This window comes from Harpegnathos saltator, unplaced genomic scaffold (genome assembly GCF_003227715.2).
Source record: "Harpegnathos saltator strain DR-91 unplaced genomic scaffold, Hsal_v8.6 scaffold708, whole genome shotgun sequence".
Classification (NCBI taxonomy): Eukaryota; Metazoa; Arthropoda; class Insecta; order Hymenoptera; family Formicidae; genus Harpegnathos; species Harpegnathos saltator.
In genome coordinates, this window is record NW_020230547.1 from 306,299 (window position 1) to 325,679 (window position 19,381).

The 19,381-nt window shown below is 40.1% G+C and overlaps 2 protein-coding genes across 4 annotated transcripts; one reads left to right on the plus strand and one right to left on the minus strand.

The window, feature by feature from the left end:
* Positions 1-5,978: 5,978 nt before the first annotated feature.
* LOC105187795 (protein FAM210A) lies at positions 5,979-7,640 on the plus strand. Of its 3 annotated transcripts, XM_011148807.3 has the most exons (5): positions 5,981-6,730; positions 6,810-6,955; positions 7,043-7,122; positions 7,237-7,255; positions 7,417-7,640. In XM_011148807.3, the coding sequence occupies exons 1-5, from the start codon at positions 6,246-6,248 to the stop codon at positions 7,473-7,475; spliced, it is 789 nt and encodes a 262-aa protein (XP_011147109.1). In that variant the 5' UTR covers positions 5,981-6,245; the 3' UTR covers positions 7,476-7,640. The 3 variants fall into 3 exon arrangements, with proteins under 3 accessions (XP_019699019.1, XP_011147109.1, XP_011147108.1); XM_019843460.2 differs by having other exon boundaries at positions 5,979-6,730; positions 7,237-7,514; XM_011148806.3 differs by lacking the exon at positions 7,237-7,255.
* An 803-nt stretch (positions 7,641-8,443) lies between these two features.
* jub (LIM domain-containing protein jub) lies at positions 8,444-16,189 on the minus strand. The gene is made up of 6 exons (XM_011148810.3): positions 13,727-16,189; positions 12,381-12,471; positions 10,005-10,174; positions 9,863-9,925; positions 9,604-9,786; positions 8,444-9,527 (listed from the first exon to the last, which is right to left on the minus strand). The coding sequence occupies exons 1-6, from the start codon at positions 15,662-15,664 to the stop codon at positions 9,306-9,308; spliced, it is 2,667 nt and encodes an 888-aa protein (XP_011147112.1). The 5' UTR covers positions 15,665-16,189; the 3' UTR covers positions 8,444-9,305.
* Positions 16,190-19,381: the final 3,192 nt, after the last annotated feature.

Sequence of the window (19,381 nt, forward strand, 5' to 3'; positions counted from 1 at the left end):
TCGGCACTAATTTATTTTTTTCATTCTTTTATAAGACAAAAAAAATTCATACGAATCGTTCGTTTACCCGAGATAATTTGTTGAATAAGATTAGAGGGGTAAGTACCTGAAAAATGAGTACAAATTGTCATTGCACTTGGACAATTTTTTGACACTGATTTACGGTATTGATCGATATTCAATTTTCGGTACTGATTTACTCTTTCATTTCTCTATAAGAAAAAAAAATTCATACGAATCATTCATTTATCCGCGTTATTTTGATGAATAAATTAAATATTGATCGGTCTTCAATTTTCGGTACTGACTGATTTTCTAATTTCTTTATAACAAAATAAAAATTGATACGAATCGTTCTTTTATCCGACTTAATTTGTTGAATAAATTAGAGGGGTAAGTACCTGAAAAATGAGTACAAATTGTCATTGCACTTGGACAATTTTCTTGACATTGATTTATGGTATTGATCAGTCTTCGGTTTTCGGTACTAATTTATTTTTTTCATTTTTTTATAAGACAAAAAAAATTCATACGAATCGTTCGTTTACCCGAGTTAATTTGTTGAATAAGATTAGAGGGGTAAGTACCTGAAAAATGAGTACAAATTGTCATTGCACTTGGACAATTTTCTGACACTGATTTACGGTATTGATCGATATTCAATTTTCGGTACTGATTTACTCTTTCATTTCTCTATAAGAAAAAAAAATTCATACGAATCATTCATTTATCCGCGTTATTTTGATGAATAAATTAAATATTGATCGGTCTTCAATTTTCGGTACTGACTGATTTTCTAATTTCTTTATAAAAAAATAAAAATTGATACGAATCGTTCTTTTATCCGACTTAATTTGTTGAATAAATTAGAGGGGTAAGTACCTGAAAAATGAGTACAAATTGTCATTGCACTTGGACAATTTTCTGACACTGATTTACGGTATTGATCGATATTCAATTTTCGGTACTGATTTACTCTTTCATTTCTCTATAAGAAAAAAAAATTCATACGAATCATTCATTTATCCGCGTTATTTTGATGAATAAATTAAATATTGATCGGTCTTCAATTTTCGGTACTGACTGATTTTCTAATTTCTTTATAAAAAAATAAAAATTGATACGAATCGTTCTTTTATCCGACTTAATTTGTTGAATAAATTAGAGGGGTAAGTACCTGAAAAATGAGTACAAATTGTCATTGCACTTGGACAATTTTCTTGACATTGATTTATGGTATTGATCAGTCTTCGGTTTTCGGTACTAATTTATTTTTTTCATTTTTTTATAAGACAAAAAAAATTCATACGAATCGTTCGTTTACCCGAGTTAATTTGTTGAATAAGATTAAAGGGGTAAGTACCTGAAAAATGAGTACAAATTGTCATTGCACTTGGACAATTTTCTGACACTGATTTACGGTATTGATCGATATTCAATTTTCGGTACTGATTTACTCTTTCATTTCTCTATAAGAAAAAAAAATTCATACGAATCATTCATTTATCCGCGTTATTTTGATGAATAAATTAAATATTGATCGGTCTTCAATTTTCGGTACTGACTGATTTTCTAATTTCTTTATAAAAAATAAAAATTGATACGAATCGTTCTTTTATCCGACTTAATTTGTTGAATAAATTAGAGGGGTAAGTACCTGAAAAATGAGTACAAATTGTCATTGCACTTGGACAATTTTCTTGACATTGATTTATGGTATTGATCAGTCTTCGGTTTTCGGTACTAATTTATTTTTTCATTTTTTATAAGACAAAAAAATTATACGAATCGTTCGTTTACCCGAGTTAATTTGTTGAATAAGATTAAGGGGTAAGTACCTGAAAAATAGTACAAATTGTCATTGCACTTGGGCAATTTTTGACACTGATTTACGGTATTGATCGATATTCAATTTTCGGTACTGATTTACTCTTTCATTTCTCTATAAGAAAAAAAAATTCATACGAATCATTCATTTATCCGCGTTATTTGATGAATAAATTAAATATTGATCGGTCTTCAATTTTCGGTACTGATTGATTCTCTAATTTCTTTATAAGAGAATAAAAATTGATACGAATCGTTCTTTTATCCGACTTAATTTGTTGAATAAATTAGAGGGGTAAGTACCTGAAAAATGAGAACAAATTGTCATTGCACTTGGACAATTTTCTTGACATTAATTTATGGTATTGATCAGTCTTCGGTTTTCGGTACTGATTTATTTTCTCATTTTTTATAAGACAAAAAAAATTCATACGAATCGTTCGTTTACCCGAGATAATTTGTTGAATAAGATTAGAGGGGTAAGTACCTGAAAAATGAGTACAAATTGTCATTGCACTTGGACAATTTTTTGACACTGATTTACGGTATTGATCGATATTCAATTTTCGGTACTGATTTACTCTTTCATTTCTCTATAAGAAAACAGAAAATTAATACGAGTCGTTCATTTATCCGCGTTAATTTGATGAAAAAATTGGGTATTGATCGGTCTTCGGTTTTCGGTACTGATTTATTCTGTCATTTCTTTATAAGAAAAGGAAAATTGATACGGATCATTCGTTTAACCCAGTTAATTTGTTGAATAAATTAGAGGGGTAAGTACCTGAAAAATGAGAACAAATTGTCATTGCACTTGGACAATTTTCTGACACTGATTTATGGTATTAATCGATATTCGGTTTTCGGTACTGATTTATTTTCTCATTTTTTTAAAAGACAAAAAAAAATTGATACAAATCGTTCGTTTATCCAAGTTAATTTGTTGAATAAGATTAGAGGGGGTAAGTACCTGAGAAATGGGAACAAATTGTCATTGCACTTGGACAATTTTCTGACACTGATTTATGGTATTAATCGATATTCGGTTTTCGGTACTGATTTATTTTCTCATTTTTTTAAAAGACAAAAAAAAATTGATACAAATCGTTCGTTTATCCAAGTTAATTTGTTGAATAAGATTAGAGGGGGTAAGTACCTGAGAAATGGGAACAAATTGTCATTGCACTTGGACAATTTTCTGACACTGATTTATTAACTGATATTCGATTTTCGGCACTGATTTACTCTTCCATTTTTCTATAAGAAATAAAAATTCGTACGTATCGTTCATTTATCCGCGTTATTTTGATGAATAAATTACATATTAAACGGTCTTCGATTTTCGGTACTGATTTATTTTCTCATTTTTTATAAGACAAGAAAAATTGATACGAATCGGTCGTTTACCTGAGTTAATTTGTTGAATAAGATTAGAGGGGTATGTACCTGAAAAATAAGAACAAATTGTCATTGCACGTGTGCAATTTTTTGACACTGATTTATGGTATTAATCGATATTCGATTTTCGATACTGATTTACTCTTTCATTGTACTATAGGAAAAGAAAAAATTGATACGAATAATTCATTTATCCGTGTTAATTTGATGAATAAATTAGATATTGATCGTACACGATGGGGCGGAGGGAGAGGGATGGGGATAGGTGGTAGAAAGACTGCTAGGAGAAGGGGAAGGGAGAGTGGGGATGAGAGATGTGGAGGAGTGAAGGGGGCGAGAGGGAGGACGAGGAGGATTAAAAGGATGAGAGAGAAAGAGAGCGAGGGAGAAAATGTGAAGGAATGGAATGAATGGAGGAAAGGGAAAATCGGCGGTAGGAAATAAGAATTATAGGAGTAACAGCGGCATAGAAATATAGATATATACATATGTATAAGAATATATGATAAACGAACAATTAATTATAAGAGATAAGCGAGCGAGTAGATGTAAGACATTTGTAAAGTAGATTTAAGGAGGTGCGGGGAATGGGAGTATGTGTGTATATGTGTACGAGGGGATAGGGGCGGGCGAGTGTAATAGGAAGTAAGGAGGAGAGATTATATTGGAATTTGTATTGTACTTTATTGATTCCCGCCAGGGGAATCAATAAAGTATATATACAATTAAATATTGATCGGTCTTCAATTTTCGGTACTGATTTATTCTCTCATTTCTTTATAAGAGAAGAAAAATTGATACGAATCATTCGTTTATTCAAATTAATTTGTTGAGTAAATTAGAAGGGTAAGTACCTGAAAAATAAGAACAAATTGTCATTGCACGTGTGCAATTTTTGGATACTGATTTATGGTATTAATCGATATTCGATTTCCGGTACTGATTTACTCTTTCATTTCTCTATAAGAAAACAGAAAATTAATACGAATCGTCCATTAATCCGCGTTAATTTGATGAATAAATTAGATATTGATCGGCTTTCAATTTTCGGTACTGATTTATTCTCTCATTTCTTTATAAGAGAAGAAAAATTTGTACGAATCGTTCGTTTAACCGAGTTAATTTGTTTCGTAAATTACAGCGGTAACTACCTGAAAAATGAGAACAAATTGTCATTGGACAATTTTCTGACACTGATTTATAGTATTAATCGGTATTCGATTTTCGATACTGATTTATTCTTTTATTGCTCTATAAGAAAAGAAAAAATTGATACGAATTGTTCATTTATCCGCGTTAATTTTCTTTTTTTATTATATGTAAGTGGTCCATGGGACGATTAAATATTCGAATACATGTTGCCGTATCAAAGTCTCCTCTATAATAAACGATTTGACACGTCTGGAGACGCATGATGTATCGTTGCCCGCATCCCATTCCCTTCGTCCTGCTTCCCTGTGTAAAATGTCGAATTGAAACGTATTAAAAAGTATTGACATTTTGAATATGTCCGAATTCTGATTCTTTTTGATCCGAAGAAAAGGATTGAAAAGTATTAGTTTCCATTAAATTTACTGCGCTAAATGCGAGACGGTCTCTTTCGCCCGGATGCCTCACCAGGGAAATTTCTTTGGTACGCTAAATCCCGTAAGGCCATCAGTCTTTGTAGATATATCTCGTCGGTGCGTAAGGTTTATATTACCTGTACATACATATTTTGAAACATTTTCTTTGGATATTATATCAAACGGATTTTGCGTGTCACGTAATATCCTTCGGACTACACGGACATTATTATTTTCATCATTTTGATTTCTTTGGTATTCATTGAATTATGAACGCGCAACTGCCATGTTGAACGATTCAATTGTCGTGTGAAATGTTTCGATTTTCACAAATTCATATAAAATTTTTCATTTTTCACTGATACACAGAAGTTTTCACTTTTTATTAGTTCACGCTAGGGAAAAGATTCATGATCGCTGGCCCGAGCAGCTGCTACGCTTTTCGAATCATCTATGTCGGCGCGCTTTTACTCCTCAGATTTCTGTTATTAATAACTCGATAATTATTGCGAATCTCGCAAAATAGTATGGGACTTTTATGTTTGTCTCAACCCAATCTACCCTCACACTTCGGGTTGGCAGCTAATTACCGGACACTTCGTATGATCTTCATGATATTAATCATACACAAATGTCAATTCTTTTTTTTTGCACATGTTAACATGTTAATTCATGTTATAAACGCGTAACAATGTGCGAGACCGTGCTTGTCAAGTACGCGATGTTTTACGCGATTTCTATCAGTTTTAATAATTTTTAACAGTAGTATCACATATCATATCTTGAAATATACACATTCCGTATACATTGGCGAGGCTGTTTATCGCCTTCAATGTGATAAAGCAGTGGTTATCTTACACTCATGCTATCTTACTCCACTTGTCTATCTATCTCACTCAAGCACATGGGTAACTGACGCACAAGGATAGACAGAGAGAGAGAGAGAGAGAAAGAGACTTCAGGCAGATATCCATCCATCTCAGACAGGTGTCATGTAGTCTCGCAACATCGTGCACATACTTGTCGGTAACTGATACTGTCGATATCTGATGTTCAATATCTGTTGCTGAGCAACTATTGTATGGTCCTGCGCACAGCGACGCTGAACCGACAGTTCTGACTTAACATGTGCGGAATAAAGATCACGAATCTCATTGGTGTTACGATCTATAGATGTCATTGCTCGCGGTAGTTATGTTATATCGTCCGGTTTTGTGACTGGGATCAATGCGAAGTAGAGCCTAGTGTTACGTGTTACGAGATCGTGAGTTTGTGAATATTTATGTACATGAATTCGGTGATGGAAGGTGCAAATTGAAGCACCAGTGATTGAGAAACTGCCTCGTACAGTCTCAATACGCAACTTCTTCATTTTCTCTCACGCGTGTGACAATTCATCGCTCTACTCAAAGCACCGTAATTGCTGGTTAGGAAAAGTAGCGGCGATTTTTAAATATGGATGCAATCCTGATACGCGGGTTAAGGTTTAGTTCCGATTTACGCAGTGTCCCGACATTGCTCACAAAATATTTCCCATTGTCGGCGTGTTGCACATGTCGCTTCGAGACGATACGTTGGAGAACGACGCGAATATTCCAAACGTCAACCAACACTGTGCGCACTATCAAGCTTATTTCGCTTGCAGAGAGGCATCCTCTTCACAGGATTGCATCACGTAATTCTTTAGGACTTGTCAATCACATACTGGCGTGTCAAAGGTCATTGAAGGGAAATGTTAACAAAAATGGAATCTCCTTGGCACACTACTCGGATATTAAGCAGAAATCCGAAGGCGATTGTCAAAAGCCTCAAGTAGAACAGAAAGTGTCAATATTTCAAAAGATGAAGCAAATGACCAAAGATTATTGGCACATATTAATTCCTGTGCACGTTGTCACTTCCATAGGATGGGTAGCTATATTTTATACTGCTGTTAGGAAGTAAGTATAAATTATAACTAATATGTATTGTGTATGATTTGAGTTTGGTGATTGATTATATGTGAAACTATATTTTCAGTGGTGTGGATATAGTACAGTTGTTGGAGTATATGAATTTTGGCGAGAAATATGTAGATTTAGTACGTAATTCTGGCGCTGGCAATTGGGCTATAACTTATGCACTTTATAAAATATTTACTCCACTTAGATATACTGTTACTGTTGGTATGTAGCTTTGATATTTTATATAACACATGACTTCATGTTCTCTACCATATGTGCACTACTTAAAAAACTAATATAAAAATATAGGAGGGACGACAATGGCTATTAGACGTCTAAGTAAACTAGGCTATGTAAAGGCACTATCGTTTAAACGTCAGCCAGCAGAGGTGAGTAATGTTATTAAAATGCAATGTCAGCTACTGAGATTAAAAAAATAAACTGTGTCCTTATCTGAAACAACTCTCTTGTCTGTTTTCCTTTTACACGCACACATGGCACAGCCTGCGCGCGAAATCATGAGTAGGTTGCCGACTACAATTCATTTTAAATACATCATACTGATCTCTGCCACTTTTATACTTTGTGAAGTGTTGTTATCGCGTGATTAATATGTAGTAGCATCTCTCATTCCGTCTCACGACGGTGTGTTTTCTTCATAATTTCTTTTAATCGTGTTGTAGCCAATACAGTCAAACACATGTGCAGTGGGACACAAGACAAAATTCAAGGCAGAGTGTAAAACGGATCAACATACAGAACCGCCAAAACCATAATTTTATTGCCCATGCTATATCGTATCTACTCGTTGGACTCGACGTAGCTCGGGATTCAATTGTATGACGATATTGATGTACATTTTTCATTGTAAATTATGTTCCGATAAATGTTCTCTTGTCTTACATCATTTCTTGATTTATTTACTTATTTACCCAATCGCGTTTCCGTGAATAAATGCATCATACGTATGTACTATGGTAACAGTATAGGTGTCAGTGTACTTTGTAGTTTCCCAAAAGAACTCTTAACTCGTTTCTTTTCAGGTGTATTTGTCTTTATTGAAGGATTGCTCTATTTTATACATACTGTATACGTATTTAAATAAGATTATACTTTTATCTACAACTTATACATAAAGCTACTTAAATGTAGTAATTATGTTTATTAACCTTGAATAGTAACAACAGTTTTTTGGCAGCTCAAGTTGTGCGTCTTTCAATGTTATAATATTGTCACTTGTTGATACCGTTTCTCTACACGTGTTTACATTCCAAACATATTTAATCAGCCTCCATTTTTTCCTTTGTGCCGCGGAAATGCGCCTCTATTAACCTTCGAAGTATACCATATATTATACTCCGTTGCATACCGACTAAACTTCGCGATATTGCGCGAGTTCAAGATATATTTATTCTAATAAATACTGTCGATGTGTGTGAATGATACATGAAGTACGATGATAATTGATCGACGGAGGGAATTTGCAGGAATGTTCCTGAGTTTCCGTCGTAGTAATCTGAGTTATGATAAACATGTGATCAAAATGTGGCAGATATATACATGTGCTAAGAAGTACGGAATTCTTGCTTATAACGACGAATAACTATTATGCTATTATATCACAGTTGCCTGCGCAACTCGTTCATCGTAATGAGACCACTGCATTCGCAAAAGAAAGTATTTTGGATAAATAAATAAGGATTGTATATATTAGACGTACTTATCTATACCATCTATTTGTCTTCATCGATTAAAGTAATTCCAAAGTGATTCAAGTTTTCTAATATGCAGTCTTATACAATTAAAGTAGCGTTTTACATAAAATTGACACAGTTAAAATTACATTCTGTTTTTGATATTTGAGACTTGAGACAAACCTAGCGCATAGAAGATAATCGGCAGTCGTTATCATCTCTGGTGTTATGTCTCTTATCTCTCTCAGCCGTTATTATCGATGATATATTAATTTATTCGATATCTTGTGTTTTATAAGATTATAATAATATATGAGCATATTATGGTATATTGTACCATAATAGATTAACAACGACCACTGTTACAGCCGACACATTTTTTTTTTACTTTGCATAGCAATCGTGTAGAACGTGAATGTCGTATGTGCTGCACACACGAAGAACTTCATCTGTTAAAAATATTATATCACTCCATTTACAAGTACAGTCGTGTAAAAAAATGTTAAAATGTCCTTTACGGTCAAATAATAAAAATTCTAAAAATTATGGGTGATCGGGAGTAAAATTTTTAAAATGTTCGAAAAACTATGGCCACGTTGCGTGGACCAGAAGAAGTTGTGTAAAATTTTCTGTTCAACAATTTGCCGAGCTCTCGATGGTTTTAAGAATATTTTCATCTACAGAACTATTTTTGAGAACCGTTCAACAGAAAAATTGGTTCGTTCTTAGGCCCGTTAGACCTACATTTATGCGTAATTCCTAATGCCTCGAGTGTTCACATCGTCGAACATTCGATGTCGGTTAATTTCCACGGATAATTCATCATTACGTGCGCAGTTCCATCTGACAGAGTCTCAAGCACGACCGCCTGGTGCAACTTAGCCCATAAACTGATAGCTCGCCGATACCGGCTGCGGTGCCCTCGGTTGCGTGTGGGATATGCGTTGAATGTGGCACGCACGACACATGAGCCTGCCGTCGAGTGGGTAGCACCGTTTATCCGGCTCGTCGGTCAGCTGCATGCCACAGTCTTCGCAAACGTAGCAATCCACATGAAAGTCTTTGTCCATGGAGACTACCCTGACCGTCTCCTCGGTCCCCTGAAAGAACCTTTCTCGATGAGAAACACGCCGTTGACACAGCGCAAGCGACTTAATTTTACGGGATTGAGCATACCTCAACCGGCGTGATCCCCTTCCCGCAGGACGCGCATTTGGGCGCGAACATTCTGTGGTAATCGTTCACGCAATAGATCTTATTGTCCACGTCGACCGTGAATGGGACTCCATCGAGACACTCGTTGCACACGCAACACCTGAAGCAACCCGGGTGATACGACTTGCCCATTGCTTGCAGTATCTACGGAACACAAGGAAAGATGTTAAAGCTCCCACAAGGATTTAGCGGATGTCAACGATCTGGTCTAGCCGCTTACCATCTCCATGATGAGGTGACCGCAAATCGCGCACTTCTCGGCCGTCTGTTGGAAACCGGAATACTGCGGATGCAACGACGTTTATGAGCTAAATAGATAATTATTGCAATATCGAGCCAGCACCCTCAAACGGCTTACGTACCAGATAGTCTTCCTCGCAGTAAACCCTCCCGTGAACGTTGTAAAACGCTTTGCCGCGGAGCGCCCTTCCGCAGGAACAGCATATGAAGCAATTGGTATGATAGAGGTTGCCCATCGCTTGACAGGCTTGTCCGGCGCCGGTCACTTTCTCACCGCACGTGTGGCAAATACCTATCAGCAAAAAATGTCAATGGGAAATTTACGCGCCATTTGTGCTTGTGTATCGCCGGATATTCAACGCGTAACGTCAATCACCCTTGTCGATTCCCAGCGGACAGTTGATAGTTTAAGTTTGATAGTTTAAGTTCAAGCGAAGTTTGAAGCCGGCCAATGATGCAACTGTAAGTACAACTGCTCCGGAATGCGATTTGAAAATTCGCGTGCGGGCATGATTGGAAATTGCCGACGCAATAACGCGCGGAGCCGAAGAACACGGAGCCGGAGAATCGAGGTGCACTCGTCGGGGGTTAAAAATACACACGGCGTCCGCGGACGGAACAATGCGCCGTGCTCGTCGGGTCGTCGATCGCTGTCAAAGACCACCAAGTGTCCGTCCGCGAGTGAACCGAGTCGAATAAGCGAACTCACAGCTCTCGATGGGTAATCGCGATCCTGCCATCCCCTTAGCGGATAAGTTCTCGTCGTTCGCATGCACCCGCGCTGGCACTGGCCGTTTCGATTTTGCGACTCGGTTTTGCTAGACCAGTCCTGGCCGGACTAGAATCTGGCCAACGAGTCGGACTGGTCTATCTATAACGCGATTAGTTACCGGCCGACGTAGCCGCGCGACAGTGCGACTGGCGTACAGGACGTTACACGAAGAGTACAGCCTATTCGCGCGAGCACGAAGGCGACTAGGGGGGACATTACGTTCGTCTAAACGCTTGCCACTTCTCGACTGACATTGCTTCGCTCGAGCGGGGTTCCTGTCCGCTCATGCCCGCGGTTCCTTGTTGCGCGCATTAGGCAGCGTTCACATATATATATATATATATATATATATATATATATATATATATATACGTAACAATATATATATATATATACGTAAATATATATATATATATATGTATTGTCCAACAGCGATCGCTATAAATTGGAACGTACATACATCCTCCCCCTCGTCGATTCTCATGCATCACCCTTCTGACCCTTTTTTTCAACTGAGACCAGTTACCTTCGTCTCAGCCAGGCGAGGTATCGGGTGAAGTTCGATCTTATTAACGATAGAGTTCATCCGATGATAACACAGTATGCGGAATGAGCAAGTCAATCTAATTTTATCGCCATAACACTTCCTCCCGCGTTACCCCTCTTGCCCCTTTTGCTCGAACTGGTCTTACTTTTTTCATCGTTGTCAATTGACCGCGCGTCTTCTCTTTCGACAATTGTTCGCCCATTTATTCAAGGAATAAAACATTCACGAAGAAAGAATATAATTATTCCATATGCACAGTTATCAGATTCTATAACAACCGCTATGAAATGTTACATCATCCCTTCTCTCATGACGCACTTCAAATGCGTTACCTAAATTCTTCCAATTAAGCAGTTAACTGGATTGATATAATTAGATATAACGGAGAGATTGTATAAACGATCGAATTTCCTCATTCCACGTCAGCTGTAATCTCGTGCATTGCGCAATCAATGTTGTGGGGCTCGATACGACGAAGCCAAAGAAACGATCATCATGTTCGCGATCATCGATGCAACATCGACGCATTGTCCCTTCCATCAATGCTAATATGAATGCTACTTTAAAGCTTTTAAAGAGCTGTAAGACTAAGACGTGGTCTACACGCTTATGCACGCACCTATGCGTCACACACACGTGCGTGGCACACACTCACCCTCGGCCCTTCACGTGGAAGAGACGCGAAGATACGTGGGTGGAAGCTAACGTGGCGCGCGCGCGCGAGAGAGTGAATGTCAACGAAGTGTCGCGCTAAAAAGTTACCCGTGCCCCACCGAAACTCTCGACTCCAGTTTTCCAAAACCGGTCTCCACCGCGGAATTCGCGCCGTGGGAATTGGCACAGCGTGTCGTCGTTCTGCGACGTTTATCTCTTCCGAGAAATATCTGGAATTATAGATTCGTTCGCGAATGTCGAGTTGCATCGTGTGAAACGTGCGACCTCACCCCCCCCCCTCCTTGCTTCCCTCACTGCACGAAGATATGAGGAACGCAAAAAAAGAAAAAAAACAACAGATATAGATAACGTCAAAGTATCGAAGGAAAGAAATGGTCGTGTACGCGTAACGGCCGGTTATGTTTATGGTTGACGTTGCCGCGCAAAAGCATGGAACACGAAGTGTCGATAAGCTCGTTTTCGCGAGACGACCGAGCAAGCGTCGTGTGAGTAATCGTTTCTTACCGAAGTACTCTCCTTCCTCCTCCTGCTTCTCCATTTCCTCCTCCAACTGTCTCGTCAGTTCCTCTATCTTCCTCTCCGCTTCCGTCGGTCCCTGCGAAAAGTAGTTTGCACGTGGTGGCTTACCCATAGCAGATGCACGAGTGTCAAGCGTAATTGGCGCGTACTATGCAATCAATTCGTGGAATATCTTAATTTTTCGCACGGGGTCCACTAGTGGATAAAAAGTTACGCGTAAAAAGCAGTCGCCTCTATTCGTTTACTCGTCCTGTTTATGTTAACTTGTAGAGGGTACTTCGACGTTTTACACTTGGGCTATCGTTTACGCTCAAGACACTTGACGTAAAGTGTTGCTCTGCTTGTATAATTATCGCGAAGAATTATTGTGTTTCCACGCGTTATTAATATCACATTGAGTTTAATATTCAACAAAGAAATAGCTTGGGGGCGATCAAAATGAAGCAAGAACGAGGACGGAAGATGGTAAAATAGTATGCAAACACGAGACTTTATTTGTTAGTGTTATCTTGTACAGGCCAACAGTGACGGAGTACGCAAGCAAACAAACCCAACGGTCAAAAATAGAATTTCAGCTTAACTGCGCGTTAAGCTTATCGTTGCATGGGTCAAGCGTTATGTAAAATGCGAATGATTGAGTCGTCGGCGTTAATGAGATCATCGCTCGTAAAACGCAATAGGGGCATGCCTTGGAAGTTACTCACGATTTTTAGGGAATACGCGTTTCGGATGGGCGTCGTTAATAAATGTTAATCTAAGTAAATTGTATTCGCAAATACGACGAAACGTCCTTGGGATCATCTTAAGTAAATCTAGGTCATCCTCGTACGTATTTGTAATTCGCTTTTGGCAGTGTTAACAGGCATATTCTCTGTACAAGTTTTACACACGCATGTATGATTATTTTTGCATAGTTATACGAAGCATTTTATATTATTTTATTTTAGATTGTCCTCTCTCTCCTTCAGGTTTATTTTAAGTGTTAAATTTTGTGCAGTAGATTAGTAGATATTAATAGATAGAGAGAATATTTTTACATATGAATTTTAAAATATATAATCCCCGTCATTAAACCTTAATGAGAAGTATAACTTTAACATTATAACTCGTGCAGTATAATTTACCTGTATGCAATTTCCATTAGTTGTTTTTTTTTTTTTTTTAAGAAGCATGCAACAAGGCGACAAACGAGTAGAGTCAGTGTCAGATGTGCAGAATCTAGGATAAAAGATATCACACACAGGATCAAAATATTTGTTATGCAGGTACAGGATTTTGATAAGCACAGGATCTGCGAACCAACATGCTGCAAGCATTAACGATAAATTTACCGAAGGTCTGGGTGGAATGACATTATAGGGAAGCAATCCTTTGCCTGATGCAGGTTTCACTGGCGGACTAACAGACTTTATCTCTTCTGCTTCCGGATCGGAGGGCCTTTGTAGCACAGGCACACCGGCATTTAAAAATACAGGCCCTGCTACTCCGCTAGTGACGCCAGGGGGAAGACTAGTTATCCTAGGACCAATGTTAGTGTCGGCTTCACTGGTCGTGGTTGAAGCGCTAGTAACAGGAGCTTGCACTTGCCCACGTATAGGACTCCCAATGGCATTGTTGGACGCAGAAAGTGGCCCATGTCTCGGTGAATTGATTATGCTCTGTGAATTAATGTCTGGTGTTATTTGACTATGCGTTGGGCTTGCTTTTGGCGATCCTCTCGTCGTATTGTTGTTGCCAATGATAGCTCTAGTAGGATCATTTCGATTTGGAGAGTAGAGAGGTGAACTCCTTGTAGGGGGAGGATCTGATACATCTGACGCGTAGTTCCTGTCATTTTGCTGTAGTGTGCCTAATCTCAGATGTTCGACGGAACGGTTTGAAGAGTAAACGGGAGAATTTCTCGTAGGAAAATCTCCTCGGTTCTCTTGATGATAATTTCTCTCATTCTGAGGCGCTCCACGATTTGGAGAGTAACATGGAGAATTACGACATATCGTCTGCTCTCCTGGGCGAATTCCATACACTGGAGAATTTCTCGTTTGCGAGTCCCCTGGGAAATTTGTGTTTGAAGTTCTTGAGGACGGTTCAATATACTGCTTGTAATTCTGAGCATTATCCTGTCGAAACTGGGAGGCTTGGCTGTCAATCTGATTTGTAGCACGAAATCCTTGTTGTCCACTTATAGTATTGTCTAATGCACCGCGATAATGATGAGGTTCAGGCGGCAAACGTATTGGAGGAGACTCACTGTGATATGGCAAACCAGATCTAGGGGATTGCTGCTGTTGCTGTTGTTGATCAGAGCTATAACTAAAGTTTCTGTTTGGCGGTTGTAGTTCAGAAGGAGGAACATAAGCGCTCCTCCCAGCTTGATGATCTGAAGAGGCAGAGGATGAGCCCTGTAAGTACCTAGATGCAGACGAATCGATTGACCGCTGTAAACTTGAAGCATCATAACTCTGGCCACGAGTACTTCCACCTCTTTGTTGCGTATATGACAAACTTTGGGTCATTCCTCGCTGATTCTGAGATTGATTTACTTTTCCAGTCATAACAACATAGTCACCACCATTGATATTTGCTGGATGATAATAATTAGGTGGAACCTGAGGTCCTGGCTTATTTTGTATATTATCAGAAAAATGTACTTCCTGTATGTTCTCATATACCGGTGGTGCCTCATACGGCGGTAATTCTTTTGCAGGAGATGTGCTTTGATAGCGATTACCAGTCGGTACTTGCGGTTGAGCCTTCCTAAAATTTCCCTCATAGGAATCACTAGCTAAAGAACCTCTAGGACTACTCTTAGGACTTTTCCTAGACTCTACTGGATGATAATAAGGAGGATGCGACTGACTCTGTTGCTGATAATAATCTATATTCTCATAAACAGGAACCTGTTGGTGACTTCCGCGAGTTTGATTTTGCTGTTGTTGTTGCGCACTGATCTGCTCTACTGGCTTCGGTGTGGCAAATCTCGAAGCAGCTATTATATTTTCGCGTTCGTATAGCTTGTAGTCGGCAGAAGCCGTTTGTCTGGAAATATCTGAAGCATTGCCTTCGATGAAGCTCTCGATAGCACCGACCGGCCTGCCAGACGCCCTGGCATCATTTCTGTTGGCTATGCTCCTAGATACAGGCACTTGGGCTTCAGGTCTGGAGCCTGAAACTCTGCCCGCAACTGTCGCACCACCAGTGTCCGCGGTTTCATCATCAAGGTGCAGATAACCCAACTTTTGTACGTACGAAGTGTCCGCCGAATTACACATTGGCAAGAATTTCCGTTGGAGCGTTGATCACTGATAAATCGTACAGTCCCCCTCGCGCACCCTGATCCAACTTGAGAACTACGCCACCGACAACGAGAATCGCCTCGACATTGTGTAATGTCGTACTACGCCAGTCCGATGGTCCGCTTGTCAAACCTTCTCCTCTCTCTCCTCCTCCTCCTTCTCCTCCTCCTCCTCTTCCTCTTCTTCTCTTCCTCCTTCACTTCTCCGTACGTGCGTGTTCTCGTAATTTTCTCACGGGATGGACACGAAACCGAACGCGAGGTTACGCCTTACGTACACAGGCGATCTCGAGACCTCTTTTTTCTCCCTTGATTTCGGGCTACGCCCTTCGATCAAGGCGCCTCGGGACTCACGTTGGTGCTCCTCGAGTGCCGACACGCCGACCGGCGCACACCTCGGGCCCCTGTCGTCGCGGCACCGAAAAATCACCACCTGCGAAAATTCATGCGACGACGCACATGCACGCGAACCACACGTACAAGTGACTAAGAACCGCCTACTGTCAAGACAGGGACCTGCGACAAGTGACAGCGCCGTGATACTTCTGACGGTAACTATTGGCACTTCTGTCATGTCGTGACAGAACTCAAGATATAGTGTCGCTACTCAACAAGAACGGGAACTTCGAGTATCCTCGCGCAGGCCGCTAACAGTAGTCGATGGCGCCATCGACGGTGCTGCGCTGAAGCAGGGAGGTAAATCAGGTTCCCTGTGAACCGTTGTGGGATAACGTGAACCTCTCAGCTACCTCTGGCCAGGAATCTAACCAGAATTTGCTTAAGAGCGAATACATCTGCGCAAAACAATGCGATAATGACAATTGAAACGTTCTCTCATTGATGTTGGCGTTATTCGACTACAGTGGTATTGACGTTGAATTGAAATTAGCGTAAACGAGATCTTTCGTATGTACGTAGGCAGTCTGAAAAGTTCTCGACCTGACACATACATGGCATTAGAAACTGTCAAACTATAATTGTATTGGAAAGTGGCATCCCTGATATAAACCCATGTAAAATTTCATTCGATTTGTCAAATCATTCGAGTAGAAGCACCAGTTGAAAAAGCTTTGCGCAAGATGGGTGCCGCATTTGCTGGTAATTGACCAAAAACGCATTCGAATGCGTATTTCTCAAGCGTGTTTGGATCGTTTTAAGCAAAATAAAACGGATCTCAAGTTTCGTTTCATAACTGTTGATGAAACTTGGATACACCACTATACCCACCACCAGAGCGAAAAGAACCTTCCGGAATCACACTTTAATGATGGTATTGAAAATTATTGGAAAAACGTTGGAATAAATATATTGATATTTCAGGAGATTATATTGAAAAGCAAAACATATTTCATGGCAAGAAACATTTTCTTTCATTGTCTCGTACACAAACGTGTACTCGTCGCTGTTTCTTGGCGGAGTTTCTCAGAGGGGGATTGTGGTTTCTCTAGATCTCGCTTTCGAGTAGATTGAGTTGTCTCCAGTCGGAAGATTTTAGTCGCAGGTACGAGTCGCAGGCGCTAGGTCCTTTCCTTTTTCAGCGATATCAGATAGCTAAAATGCAAATGTAATGGGCGACGTTCGAAACAGGTTTCTTAAAGCCCGCCTAAGGTCAGAATGAGCCGACGAAGACACGGTGTCTGGCCTCGCGCGTCTTCATGCAGTTGTGGCTACTGTGCACGGAATAATAATGCTGCTATGTAATTCCGCTACGTCTTATCCACTCCATGCTCAGCTTGGTGTGCGACTACTGTGCGAACAAACCGAGGATAGGTGCATCTCAACATTTTGCATCGACAGCAAAATGTAACAAATACGAGGTATGCATCTTTGTGTTAAGTATTAACGACCCAGTCAGAATCGTAACGTTGATTCGACGTTGAAACGACGGTCGAATCAACCTTGAATCAACGTTGTGGTTCTAACTGGGAAGTATCACTGCAAAATCAGTCAATTTCGTGGATCGACCGTGGATCTCCAGCGTAGACTCTGCCGTCTCTGTTCCCCGCTGATGCTCGCGTTTGATACACATCTGACATCTCAATCCGCGAGATTAATCGTCGTCGGTACTTAAATCTACTTTCCTTCCAATTAAGTCTAATAAGCTTTCACGCGCAGCCTACAGAGATAACGATTTCCAGCGCAATTGCAGAGGGATCCGAGAGATTCGGGATAATCGAGAGCTTGTGCGCAATCGCGCGACCCATCTCGCGAATCGATGAATTCTGAGAAACGGGTCGGCGATGAAACTGTAATTGCGCGTAATATATTTTAATCCTCGTTTCCTCATTCTCTTTGCATTAAACTGTAGCATCCGCGGATGAATGGCTCATTTGTATCTCGCGCGCGCGGTCCATTTATAACATTCAACCTCGGATTGCACGTAGAATACACCACTTCCTGGGACTTAATTGCGAAAAAGCGTAACAATGTGTGTTCTGATGCGAAATAAACAGATGTGGACCACAACATGTGTGTAGGCAACGCTGGAAACAATTACCGCGACTTTTGGCCATTTGTCAAACGCGCGATGTATTATTTTGCTTCAATTAACCTCTACCGATCTCGAAGTCACTCACACCCGTCTCACTAAATTTCTAACAAACCGAACACCAGGATTATACCGAGACGCAAAGTCCACTACAATAGTACTCCTCCGAGCATAAGTCATCGTCTAATCGCGCCAAGCTGGCGATTGAACAGTTAACGATCGCGCGCGGTCGTCGATTAAAAAGTCTCCGCACATCTAATCTGATCGTTACAACGTCGCGCCGCGGCGTTACTTGCTGTAACCGCGTCTCGCTGTCGTCCTACGCGGGAAAGGAACCGACGACTTTTCACTCGTCGTATATCGCAGCTGTTCGCCATGCGCGCGATAGCGTGGGCGTCGTGACCTCGCTCAACGAAAACCTTATATTTCCGAAAGGTGAGTAAAAAACACGGATTTCAAGCCCTCTCGTGCCACCCACGAGACAGTGGGCACCCACGTTCCGCCAGGCACCTGCGCGGACTAGCCGACCACGTTGGCCAATACCGGTTGATCGATCGATCGATACCAGCTCGTGACGCAATCTCGCGCGTATACGAGCGTTCGATTTTTCGTTAATCCGTGAATCGCGCGCGTAGAGGCATCCATCGCTGTCCATATGTTCCCTTCCGGTTATGTTCATGAGCGTTCATAGAGTTCTACGAAGGTTTCAGCACGAGCCACAGACGCTCTTGATTTCAGTGGTAGGACACCGAACAGCGATTGATAAGAGGACTGGCGAGATAAGCGAGATGTTCTCATTTTACGACTTGGTGATGATTTTTCCGCGCAGTCGTGATCTTACGATTACGATTATACGGGGTGTCCGGGATCAGTTGAAAACGAAAAATTGTGAAGATTAATCAGATCAAACTGAAAAGAAAAGTCAAGTACCATTTTGCAAACAAGTGGGCAAATGTTCAAGTTATCAATTAAAAGAGCCTCTGGATGTGATAATTTTCAATCATTAATAACTTAATAACTATTTTTGCGAAATGATACTTGACTTTTCTTCTCAGTTTGATTTGATTAATCTTCACAATTTTTCGTTTCCGAAAGATCTCGGGCGCTCTATGTATGTATATAAAATATAAATAAAATATAAGGTGTCCTATACGATATATTTAAAGCTTTCTTGTACTTGTAGATTGGGTCAAGCTGAACAAAAAA

Bases quoted from the DNA above. Each gene is read 5' to 3' on its own strand.
- LOC105187795 (XM_019843460.2), top strand. From the start codon at position 6,246: ATGGATGCAATCCTGATACGCGGGTTAAGGTTTAGTTCCGATTTACGC. The intron at 6,956-7,042 runs GTATGTAGCTTT...ATAAAAATATAG, and splicing joins TAGATATACTGTTACTGTTG to GAGGGACGACAATGGCTATT. The intron at 7,123-7,236 runs GTGAGTAATGTT...CACATGGCACAG, and splicing joins TTAAACGTCAGCCAGCAGAG to CCTGCGCGCGAAATCATGAG.
- jub (XM_011148810.3), bottom strand. From the start codon at position 15,664: ATGTGTAATTCGGCGGACACTTCGTACGTACAAAAGTTGGGTTATCTG. The intron at 10,175-12,380 runs GTAAGAAACGAT...TTTTGCTGATAG, and splicing joins GGAGGAAGGAGAGTACTTCG to GTATTTGCCACACGTGCGGT. The intron at 9,926-10,004 runs GTACGTAAGCCG...TTGCATCCGCAG, and splicing joins ACTGCGAGGAAGACTATCTG to TATTCCGGTTTCCAACAGAC.